The sequence below is a fragment of the Solanum verrucosum genome, unplaced genomic scaffold (assembly GCF_900185275.1).
Source record: "Solanum verrucosum unplaced genomic scaffold, falcon-dt-bn FXZP01000253.1, whole genome shotgun sequence".
NCBI classification, from domain to species: Eukaryota; Viridiplantae; Streptophyta; class Magnoliopsida; order Solanales; family Solanaceae; genus Solanum; species Solanum verrucosum.
In genome coordinates, this window is record NW_026019984.1 from 1954713 (window position 1) to 1967672 (window position 12960).

Here is a 12960-nt window from a genome sequence, read left to right on the forward strand (position 1 = left end):
ATTTCTTTCGATGAAAAATTACACTTTAGTTAAAAATAATTATGTATCTATAAATATATAGTAAATGTTAATTTATTTTAACTTTTTCATGTATTTCATATTTTGAACTTCCCGGATGAAAATTCTAACCATAATATATCATATATATGAAAGAAAAAAATATTTTCCAAAAAAAATAATAATTTGAGTTTCTTAAAAAAATTAAAGGACTATGGAAAGTAGAAATTGATTACGTAAATCAATGAATACGATACAAACTTTGCTATGTTCTCCAATAAATTAGAACTCGTTTTAAATAGTTATAATTGTACAAGTCAATGTCAATTTAGGAGTGCTAATAACAACTCTCTCCGTTCTAAAATAAAAATATATATTTCTACAATGCGTAAATATTGAAATCGATATATAATAATATATTTAGTGTAACTTTATAGTAATTGGGATGTAGAGAGAATAGAGTATTGTACACAAAATTTGTTACTATCTTGTGAGATAGAGAGACTATTTCTAATAGACGCTCAACTAAAAAAGAACTAAACCCCTATTAGTGTGATAAATTAAAGAGAAAAAGGACAAATATCTCCGAATTATCGTAAATAGTATGCATATACCCTATGTCATACTTTTGTGACATTGGTGCTCCTGCCGTCCAAAAACTAAAGCATATATGTCATTCACTCTAACAGAACACTAAAATAGGAACACGTGGCGCAATCTTATCTGTCGATCCGATATTTAATAAATGTCGAGTCGGTGGAGAAGATTATGATGTGTATGTCTGTTAGTATAAAGGTTATATATGCTCTAGTTTTTGGACGGCAGGAACACCAATGTCTCAAAAGTATGACGGAGGGTATCTACATACCATTTACGATAATTCAAAGGTATATTTATCCTTTTTTCCTAAATTAAAAGTAACAATCAGGTGTGATAAGACAAATATAAGATTTCCTTACCTTTAATTAGAAATTTTGATTTCAAATACTAATATGAAGCACTTCTTCCTCTAACATATCTTACAAAAACAAATTCAGTTAATCGAAGCACCAAAACATATACTAAAATAAAAAATAATATTCAAAATTTAAATTCTATAAAATTAACTTTTAAAATATAATTCATAGAAATTTTAGATCTCTAATTTAAACGATGCAAATTTAAATTAATTGAGGTTCCATGTCACCAAGTAAAAAAATTCAAGAAATGATAATTAAAAAGTAGTTTGTAAGTGTGTAATAATATTAAATTGAAAAATAGAATTCAAGTCAGATTCAATGTAAAGTGGTAGACAAAAAAATATTTTCATGTTTTACATTATTAGAAAAATGATTTCACATCATCCAATCTTATCCTTTTACTATTTATTCATTCTTTATGTCCATGAGAATGCAAGGCAGCCTAACAAAATAATTCAAATCTCCATCCACATCTTTGTTTTCCTTTTTTATTTTTATTCGGTTTTTGTAATCCACATTAGAGCTTCGATTAAATTCAAATCGCACTCTGCAGGACCCATTTGGAGGTGACACTCCGAACAAGATTTTCTCCATACCCAGGACTCGAACCCGAAACTTCTGTTAAGAGTGAAACAGTCTCACCACTACACAACAACTCATATTGGTACATTTTTGTTTTCATAATCTCTTATTGATAGCAATATCAAAACACTATTAAAAAAAAAAAAGCTTAGCAATTAATAAACAATATAGTTAAATAATAAAATTTGTCACTAATTTAATTTGGCAGTGAACTAGGGATGATTTTAAAAATATATATATATTAGTTATGAGTAAATTAACAGTAAAGTTTATAACTGTTTTTATTTTATATTTAGTTATCAGACTCTAAACGGTTTTTCTTCGAGCAAGTGGTTTTTCAATCTTTTTGAATTGCATATTCACAACAATGTTTTTTTGTAGATTGAAATGAATTGATCTTCGATATTAATAATAGTAATATAAAGGAAATGAAAAATGAATTTAAGTGAAAAATTATTTTGTATTTTTAAAAGAAAAAAAAAAAGGATCTGCCACGTATTGACACGTGTCACCATCCGCGATGGGATCATCCTCGAAATTCGTGTCCATATTTCAAAGGTCGGTGAAATTTCTAGATGGGCTCATCATTTTCCTTAACTTACACTTTTCCCCCTCTACTTTCTTTTCTTTTATAATCTTGTCCCCTTTCTTATTTTTCTTTTTTTGCTTTTTCCTTTGTCCTTTTTCTCTATTTTTTAATATTATTTTTTTGGCTTTTCTAGACACGGTTTGGGTACTTGAGTAAAGTAAATAAAGAGATAAAAGAAAATGGGAAAATATTCATTTTAAAAGTTGCTAATTGCACTAATATAAAGTATTAACGATGGTTGTGGTTGAATGGTAAGTACTTTTTTTATTTTTAACTAAAGAATTTGGATTCGACTTTACTTAGGTACATAGTCGTCTTTGTTAGAAAGCGTTTTATCCCTCAATGTGAGACTTTATAGCATGAATTTTTAATTTAATCGAGCTTTAATATGAATACCAAACATGAGAAATCAAAAAATACATTAAAAAAATGACAAAAATATAGATTAATGACAAAAATAGGAAGAATAGTATTATTTATGCGTTGTTTTTATGGAATGATAAGCATTACAAAACATTTATTTTTAGTAAGGACGACACATAAATAGAAACGAAGGTAATACTTTTTAAAGAACATGTTGTATATAGTGTTGGAATAACTTTTAAACTACCTAAAAGAGAAATGTTAGAAAACAAAGGATAAAACGCATTCAACCAATACTATTTATTTCTTTTTGAATTTATTTACTACTCCCTATATTTACTTCTATCTCCATATATATATACACACACTTCTCACTTTAATATATCAAGTAAATACAATTATTATTTTTCTATTTTATCTTTAATATTAGTTACTTATTCACTAAATTATTTATCAAGACTTAAATTATTCATCAACCAACATGGCATAATTACTCCAAATGTGTATGCCCTCCTCTCAAGCTCATATATAGTAGTGTTGTATTTTTTTAAAAATAAATACTTAAATATAGATATGTGAATTCACGTTTGAAATATCGTACAATATGATGATACCCCCTTATTCTCTAGATTTGCTAAGTGAGGTTTGAAATTTAAATTGTATATTTATTTATTTATTTCTAAAATTGTATGCCCTCATCTCAAGCTCATATATAGTAGTATTGTATGTTTTTTTTTTTAAAAATACTTAAATATAGATATGTGAATTTACATTCGAAATATCGTACAATATGATGATACCCCCTTATTCTCTAGATATGCTAAGTGAGGTTTGAAATTTAAATCGTATATTTATTTATTTCTAAAACTGGATAACACCTCTCTAAAAGGTTATTAATAGTCCCTCCGTTCCTTTTTATATGTCTTCCTTTCTATAAATAGTTGGTCCATAATACTTGTTATTTCATAAAATTAATCCATAATTCTTCCTATTTTACCATTGTGAGATATTAGCCTTGAAAATATATATTTGACCAACATAGAAAAACTAGGTGAATAATTTATGTTCATTGGTCAAATTAATTAATCAAAATAAATTAATTCATATTCATTGATTGAAAAGTTGATTTCAAAAAAAATTAAATAAGGATAAAATAATAAACTTACTTAATTTATTAATGCACGTGAAATAAAAAATGGTGACATATAAATAAGAACGGAGGGAATAGTATTTTTGGTGTTTTAGTTAATTGATTTTTTTGCTTTATTTAAAAGATAAACTCAAGCCTGTCACATTGAAAATTTCTAATATTTTTAGCATTATAATTTCTTTTATATGATTAAATCAAGTGTGTATATTAAAAATAATAGTACTAGATATATGTCATACAATCAATGACTTCAACCAATCACAATACCTTCAATATTTTACTAAAAAATAAAAATACCTTTAATATGGAATTTTTATAAATTTGATGAATTCAGTGATAAAAACCTAAAATTTAAATCAATCAAATTTATATCTTAAATTTACATTTTTGTAAGGTGCACTCATCCTCTCAAAAATTTATATACGTCTTTAACACCCTATAGGGAAAATATTAACAAGAGGATAATTTGATTAAATTTTTCTTGTTTATTACTTATTTAAATTTAATATTTTTCTCAATTGCACTTGTAGACATTGAATTTTTGTGGCACTCTATAAGATGTGTTCAATTAGGATTCTTGGAGGCTATTTAATCCTAAACCCTAGTTCATGATGTCTATATAAAAGGTACTATATTCCTTTAAAGATGCATTTCGAATATTCCACAAATTCATGAAATATTTATAAATAGTCAAATTAAAATCATCCTAGTTCGAGAAATACGCTACTAACGGCTCTCGAATTATGGATAAATTTTATGGAAAAAAAATTAAGGGAGAAATAAAATTACACTCACAATCTTAATCAATATAAAAATTATGTTTCTTCATATTTTATTTGCGATAATAATTTATTTTCTACCGTTTTTTGTTGCAAACACATCTGTTTTACATTAAATAATATCAAACATTGTATTCATAATGCAATATAAAATTATTTGTCAGTACTATCATTTAAGTCTAGTTGTAGCCATTAAAGTTTTAACACCAAAATGATGGCAACAAATTAAGATCCAAGCAGCCCCCACTCTACTTAGGGCCAAAAAGAATATTTTAAATAAATTTTTATTTGTTATTTTTAATATATTAAAAAAAGATAATTATATTTTTTTTTCATTTTTTTTTATCATTGGTATTAATTACTTATATATTCCCTAGACCATTTTTCAAGATCTAATATTAAATATCAATTAATAGGAATAATATGGTAAAATAATCATGCAATTCATTATTTCCTTTATGAGTATGGCAAGTCCAAATATAAAAAATAAAAGTAAACGGTTATAGTAGTATTTGTTAATATAACAAGAATATAATTGTGGTGTGATGGATATAAATGTTTTAAATTTTTAATAAGACATTTGAAATATTGAATGCAAAATTAGATTAGTTGAAACCTTAAACAAATATTGAATACCAATGGAAAAATATTAAAAAATAACTAGTTTTTGTTACAATAAGGATTGTGATGGATAAATAAGATTTCTTTATCTTTAAGCAAATGTTTTAGGCTTGAACCACAAGAATAAGGAAAAGAACATAGTAAAAAGTATTTTTCGTTTTTTTATTGAATCTTGCACAACACAAAATTGAATTAATCGAGGTTTTAAAGCAGTTATCAGACACCAATTGAAAAAAAAAAAGAGTAACAAGCATTTGATCTTTATATGATTCCCTTTTAACCTTCCCCATTGAAATTGAATAACAAATCTATTATTCTCTATAATTGCCAATTATGAAATGATGTTTTAGCTTTGCCATTTAGTTTGAAGCATAAGCAAAGTGATATTAATTATTCATTGTTATTATTTGACTTTCTAATTCTTATCTCCAAGCCAAGCAACTTAGCACTAAATAGACCTTTTAATCTCTACCTACTTTTCTTTTATTCTCTCTACTTTTATAGTCTAAATTTATTGAGTGATTAATAATTTACATAGGTGAAATAAATTAGGATGTAGAAAAAAAGTCTTTAAAGATTGTGACGGGGTGATAAAAAATAAATTTGAATTTGAATTCAGTAGAATTTTTCGATGCAAATTTAAATTAGACGAATACCAAGTAAGAGACAAAAAGGAGAACAATGAAGAAATTAACAATATTTGAAGTAACAACTAACACAAATGAAATGATTTACTCTTAAAGTAATAACACCTTCACATAAAATGAACTAGAACGAGTAATCATAAGAGATTATTTATTGTTGAATTATAGCTCTTAAAGCATCATTTCATGTAAATAAAAACCTTTGCTAATTATTATAAGTTCCAAATAATTATCAAATATTCTTTCCATAATCAACAAGAATCCTCTCCTTTCCAATCACTAACTATTAATCATACAATTTTTCCACTTTTTCTAGACCTTTTAAACCTTTTTATCAAATTGGCCCCATGAAGATGCTACAACTAGGAAATCAATATTACAAAATAGTCCTAAATTATACTAAAACCATCTTTTTGCACAATTAACTAAGTTGATGTCTCCCAAAAAGGTCCTTTAATCAAAGTGTATATTATTCTCTTGATCAAATAGTCATAATGGAATTACAACTTCATGACAAAACTTTGTCTAATTGCCTCTCTCTTTTTATCTAAAACTTTTAGGATTGTAGGCCAGGATTAAATTGAACTTTATTCTTATTCCAAATTTCCAATCCAATAAGCTCCAATTTCTTTCATGTTCTTGTCCCTTTGAACAAAAAGTTTTTTGACAATACAATCTAAGTCTTTTGGAGCCTCTAGTATGTGTTGTTCTTGTTTTCCATACTTTAAATAATAACCTTTAGGCTTTTGGAAAAGCCAAGGGGATCTTGAATATATAGGGTATGTTTGGTATGGAGGAAAATATCGTTCGGTTGGTCAAAATATAAGTTTATTGAAAATCAAGAAATGACTTTTATGGTGGAAGTAGGGAAATTAAAACAAATTGCATTTAATGTTGATCGTCTCTTCTACCTCACACCACTAGGAGCAGAGCTAGGTAGAGGGCAACCCCTTTCGACAGAAACTTACACTATTTTTATATGGTTATACTTATTTTCTATGTATATATGATAAACCCAATCGATTTCTTTATGTGTTCACTTCTTCATAGTTTAAACCTTGGTGAAAATTCTGTCTATGCCACCGCTCCCCGCAGCCCATAATTCCTTCCTACCCCACCTATAGTATTTGCCTAAATTATATACAAATATTTCATGTATTTGTGTGAAGGAAACCTTTTCTTGTATGTCTAAAGAAGAATGGTTACTCAAAAAAGTTCAATGTTGGTATATGGGCCAGTTTTAGAAGAAATCATGAAGCCCATATGTATCAACAGGCCCTGATTAAGTCCATAGGACATTATTGGCCCATAAAAATGAAAATAAATTATCATATAAATGTTTATATAGACAAATCATTCTTAGTAAGAGTGTGTATTAAATAAAACTTGCATCTTTATATCATTTTTCATATATTTGATACTATTCTCATGCTCAATAACATGAAACTAGAAGTATGTACCAACAATTGAGAATTATTTTCTCATACTTGTTGCGTCAAAAACTAAATCACAACGAGCCGTTCTAGCAAGATTTGTAACATGAACACCCTTACGAACGAACATAAACAACTCCATCGAGTACCTGCTACCTCTCATCACGGAGTGGAGTCTCTCCTCACTTCTTTAATCTCGCAAACTTGAATGCACATAAGGAAATGAAACATCAAGGATTTAGGCAAAATATAAAACCACTAGGCATATTCATTCATATATAAGAAAAAGACTTCATTACATAAGCAATTTATGAAACAAAAGAAGTTCATGATGACACGAGGGGAAAAAGCAATATCTAACTGTTTTTACCTTTGCTTGAAATTGGATTTAACTAGTAAAGATCACACTCCTTGTGAGTGTGGATCACACAATCAGAGTTTGGGTAAGAAACACAAGTGAGCAAATATCCCTCTTTCATTTGGTTATCGTCCAGAAAAGATCCGTCAGATTGATCAACAGTGCCCGACTTTATCTTCCCAGCACAAGTTGAGCAAGCACCAGCCCTGCAAGAATAAGGGAGATCGACTCCAGCATTCTCAGCTGCATCGAGGATGTAGGTATCGGAAGGTGCTTCAAACTCGTGTTCAGTACCATCTGGACAAATCAATTTGACCTTGTACACATTCGCTGATACTCTAAAGTTAGAATCAGCTTTCAAGCCGAAGGATTTGGAGATGTTCCTCACAGAGCCCACTGAGAATGGCATTTTAACAAATGCACTCTTTCTTTCGCTCAGAGGTGCGGCTTTGAACATGCAAGTGGAAGGAAGCCTCATGGTCGACATGTTTTACCTGATCAAATTTAAAAGTGATCATGAAATACACAAGTAATAAAGAGGGATATGTTCAAGAAGAATATCTAGTATCGATCAATGCTAAACGATACAATTATGGTACATGTATGAAGCTCAAGAGTTTGACATATCAAGTGCAAAAGTAAAAAGAATCAAATCAACCTCAAGCGTTCATTTGTTTGTCGACAGAAGTCAACAAGTCCATTTCAAGTGTTCAGATTTATCAAAATTCTTTTATAACATTAATGACAAGCATATACATATGAGTACCTGAAGCTATCTATGTATTAACCCAATTCTACCAACAACCAAAAATACTATTGATGTCAGAGAAGCAGCAAAGAAGAACATGCTAGAAACCCAACACGGGAGTGGAACAAATATGACTTTTTGAAATATATGCCATGTTGTAGATGACAAAGAAATGAAAATATGGTAGTCCATTTCTTAAAAGACAAGGCTTCAAATATCTGGAGCATTATGAGAAGAACGAGCGAGTGGCTTCCTGTTCTTCACTCGAAGCTCCATGTTGTGAAGATAAAATCTAGTGGCATAGTAATCTATGATTCTCCAATTAAGTGTCATCCTTGTTCCTTTTACAATGTCGAGGGTATGGCTATGAATGGAAGGGTTAAAATGCACATTACACACAAATGAACAAGAATTAATCTGACATTTGGGATGATATATGCCGTGTGGTAGATGAAAAAGAAATGAAAATCTGACAGTTCATTTCTTTAAAGACAAGGCTTTGAATATCTGGAGCATTATGAGAAGAAGCAAGCGAGTGGCTTCATGTTCTTCACTCGAAGCTCCATGTTATAAAGATATAATGGCATAGTAATCTATGATAGTGTTATACGGTGTTTTCCTTTTACTATTTCAAGACTGATTAGTAATGACATTTTGTTAATATATGCCCTGTGGTATATGAAAAAGAAATGAAATTCTGATAAGTGCATTTCTTAGAAGACAAGGCATTGAATATCTGGAGCATTATGAGAAGAAGCAAGCGAGCGGCATTATGTTCTTCACTCGAAGCTCCATGTTGTGAAACTAAAATCTAGAGGCATGGTATAATGTATGATTCTGCAATCCTAATTGTTATCCTGGTTCCTTTTACATTGTCAAGAATAATGGCAATGAATGAAAGGGCTAAAATGCACATTACACACATATGAACAATTAAATTGCAGTAACAATATCAATATCGTCTCGGACTAAAGAATGTGTTTAATGTCAAGCTATTGTTTAATCATCCTCTATGAATTATCCAAACAAATTAAACGGATAAACACCCTTCATCTACCTTCACTAAATCAAATTACATTAAGAGGTCATCGCAAATCGCAAACACTATCACAAAGTCCCATTTTTTCTTGATATCAATCCAATTTCAGGACTATACTCGAAGAACATACATGCAAAAGCACAAAATCTGCATTATGCGAGTATATATCTAAGCTTTTTCGAATTGATTATAATCATATAATCCAAACCATGAAACAAAGCCAGAGTACTTTCAAGTAACAAGTTAGTTTTTCACCAAAATGTTTCTGCATTCATACTATGACAAAGCAGAACAAACAAACTACAGCTACTACTCATTATTTTGCAAAGAAACAAACAGAATTCAAGCTCACAAGCTAAAAAACCCAGCAAAATTCAAAGTATTCATAAAAGTTTAAAGTACCAAAAATCCAGATTTTCTTAAAGATTCATTTTTTAACACAGAATTTCACAAAATGATGGACAAACAAAGAGAGATCTCAACATTTAACAAGAAAATTTAAAAATCCCAAACACATGAGAAAACAACATGAACATGAACCAAACAAGTAAATTCTCAATACAAACCAAAAAAGAGAATACAAGAATTGCCACAAGGACAAAACAATCTCTTTCATAACCTATGCAAACCAACAAAGTATCCAACAAAAAGTAAGCTCAAAGGTCATTTTCCATCTACAAAAGTTATGCTTTTTGACTTTGAAACTTTGAACTCAAAGCTCACAAGAAAAAAAAAACAAGAAGATTCAAAGTTTCAAAATCCAGCTTTTCTTAAAGACTCAATCTTTTAACACAGAATTTCACCAAATAAGAGATCTCAACAACCAATAGCAAAAACATCAAAAACCCAATTCATAAAACACACACAAAAAAAAAAAAAACATGCCCATGAACCAAACAAGCAGAATCTCCCAACTAGAAACCCAAAAATCTCTTAAAAGAGCAACAGAAAATGAGAAATCTTACCAATATAAGAAGTGGGGTTGGCTAATAATGAATCAAGAACATGAAACTAACAGCAAAAACAGCAGCTTTTCTTAAAGATTCAATCTTTTAACACAGAATTTCACCAAATAATGAACCAAAAAAGTGAAAAAAAGAAGAAGAGAGATTTCAACAACTAATAGCAAAAACATGAAAAACCCAATTCTCAAAACTCAAAAAACAACATGTACATGAACCAAACAAGCAGAATCTCATAACTAATCCCAAAAATCTCTTAAAAAGGTAACAAAAAAATGTTAAACTTCACCAATATAAGAGGTGGGTTGGCTGATAATGAATCAAGAACATGAAAAGTCCAGCTTTTCTTAAAGATTCAATCTTTTAACACAGAATTTCACCAAATAAAACATTTATACAACTAATAGCAAAAACATGAAAAAACCAATTCAGAAAACACAGAAAACAACATGAGCATGAATCAAACAAGCAGAATCTCACAACTCAAACTCAAGAATCTCTCAAAAGGGTAACAGAAAAATGAGAAATCTTACCAATATAAGAAGTGGGGTTGGCTGATAATGAATCAAGAATCTGAAATTATAAGCGGAGTTCACAAGACAAACTTTGGCCTTTTGGATTTATTGAGAGCCAACTAGTATATAGTGAGTATAGGAGGCAGTGTTAGGCAAAGTTGGCAGCAAATATATACAAAGAGTGAAAGTGGGACAAGGAGAGACGTAAACAATTATATTACCCTAAAACCCACCGCCGCCCATGGGTTTCTCTTTTTCACCCACCAAACCAAACAAAAATTAGCCCACAATTTTTTTTTTTTAAATACGTTAAATCAATAAAATATTTATTATTGATTTTGGTCCTTAATGCCTAGTGCTATAGTTTTTGATTTATTGGTTTTGATCCTTAGAATATAAAATGCTATATGATTACTAATTTAACGCAACAAGACAATAATATACATTTATAAATGCTCTGATAACTAAAAGAATAACTTTCACATATAGCAAACACAAAATTCATATTTGTATGCTATAGCAAAGTTTGAATAATTGCGTTTCATAGCAAACATGCTATGACTAGGCTATTTCACTATACATATATACAAAAGAAGCAATTATATAATTCGTTGGCTCTTCTTCAGATTTGTATAATTTCTCTGGCAGGCCATTTGTATAAATTGTTGTCAGCCTCTCGTTTGTATAAATTGTTGAGAGTCTCTCAATTTAATTTTATGTGTTTGTATATCTGTATAAAATTTGAATTTGTATACAATTGAATCGAAATAAAACGTTTGTATATCAAATATCATTCTCTCTCTCGCTTTATATAAACATAAATTATACATTGTATTTTATATAATCTGTGTTTGTATAAAGCGAGAAAGAGAGAAAGGCAAAAGAGAACTGGACAGGAGAATATTTGTATGTATAATTATAAGTGTATAGGACGAAGATATATGTATTTGCATGTGTATATACAATTTTCTCTCGCTTTATACAAACAGAAACACAATTTATACATTTTTGTTTGTATAAAGCGAGAGAGAGTGAGCGACAGAGGGAGAGTGGCGAGCGAGATTTTGAGGGAGAGAGTCAACTGGCAAACAATTTGCTACAGGGCACAATTAAATCAAAGTATGGTTATACCATTTAATTTGAATTAATAGTTTGTCATTATGTACCGTTTTCCCTAACTAAAAAGCATTATACAAGAGTTTCAATATTTTATTACGAGTTTCAATGTTTGTCCAACCCTATAGGCTATAACTATGGTTTTGCCTAAAAGGATTAATCTCAACATGTCTATTTTTATCCTTCATTTTAGGTGCAGTACTTCAAAAGTGAAAAAATAAATAGAAAAACAAGTTACGAACTATTATCAAATTGAATTTGAAATTTTCATAACCAAACACTGATTTTTAAATAATAAAAAGCAATATACTTACACTAGATTTAAAAATGATAGTTACATTGACCACTAACATGTATCATTTTTATATAGATTTGTCCTAGCTTAAGATGGAAAGAACAAATATCATAATTAAAAATATTGTTGGACTACAGTTTTTTGGCAAATAAGAAAAAGTTGGCTGGTTAAGCAAGTGGCACTGATCACATTAAGACAATAATTTTTAAAAAATTAGTTCTCTTTGTTTATTAGTAGGGGCATATGCTCTTTGATTATTGTAGGATAAATTATTTTTTTTCTTTATTGCGCCAAATTCAAGCACTCTAGGTGGCTTAAAAAACACGAGCATTTCTACCCAACATTTGGTAAATGGATGATAATCCCAAAATAAAATTTGAAATAAACTATATTCCATATTTGATTTGGAATATTAGCTAATTCCAGAATAACTTCTACACTAAAATGGTGAAATTAGTAACAATATGAAAACTGGGATAGCTAATCTAATGGAATATCCAACCATTGTACCAAACGACCCCTTTCAGTATTCGAAAGAGGAAACTTCGAGCAACAATAAAATTATTTTCATACGACTTATGTCACCAATGTAACATATTCAAAAAAGGAACCTTGAAATAACAATAAAGTTATTTTCATGACTTGCAGGTCACGAGTTCAGGGTGAAGGGGAAAATGTAGCAATTTGTTCGAGGCCATAGTCAAAATGATATTTTGAAAGGCACGGAGAATTGCTTATTCAACAATATAGCCAACCTTCAATGCAATAATCGTCACTGTTTATAAGACGACCTTGCTCTGCTAATTGGCT

The 12960-nt window shown here is 29.3% G+C and overlaps 1 protein-coding gene and 1 non-coding gene across 3 annotated transcripts; both read right to left on the bottom strand.

Moving 5' to 3' along the window:
- Positions 1-7366: 7366 nt before the first annotated feature.
- Positions 7367-11011, bottom strand: LOC125818264 (ferredoxin, root R-B1). Of its 2 annotated transcripts, none has more exons than XM_049497810.1 (2): positions 10758-11011; positions 7367-7969 (listed from the first exon to the last, which is right to left on the bottom strand). In XM_049497810.1, exon 2 carries the CDS (start codon positions 7960-7962, stop codon positions 7510-7512), a length of 453 nt encoding a protein of 150 aa, XP_049353767.1. In that variant the 5' UTR covers positions 7963-7969; positions 10758-11011; the 3' UTR covers positions 7367-7509. The 2 variants fall into 2 exon arrangements, with proteins under 2 accessions (XP_049353767.1, XP_049353768.1); XM_049497811.1 differs by lacking the exon at positions 10758-11011 and adding an exon at positions 10228-10280.
- A 1812-nt stretch (positions 11012-12823) lies between these two features.
- On the bottom strand, positions 12824-12948 carry LOC125818421 (small nucleolar RNA snoR86). Its single transcript, XR_007442383.1, has one exon. It is a non-coding gene; the product is annotated as a small nucleolar RNA snoR86 (small nucleolar RNA).
- Positions 12949-12960: the final 12 nt, after the last annotated feature.

Bases quoted from the DNA above. Each gene is read 5' to 3' on its own strand.
- LOC125818264 (XM_049497810.1), bottom strand. From the start codon at position 7,962: ATGTCGACCATGAGGCTTCCTTCCACTTGCATGTTCAAAGCCGCACCT.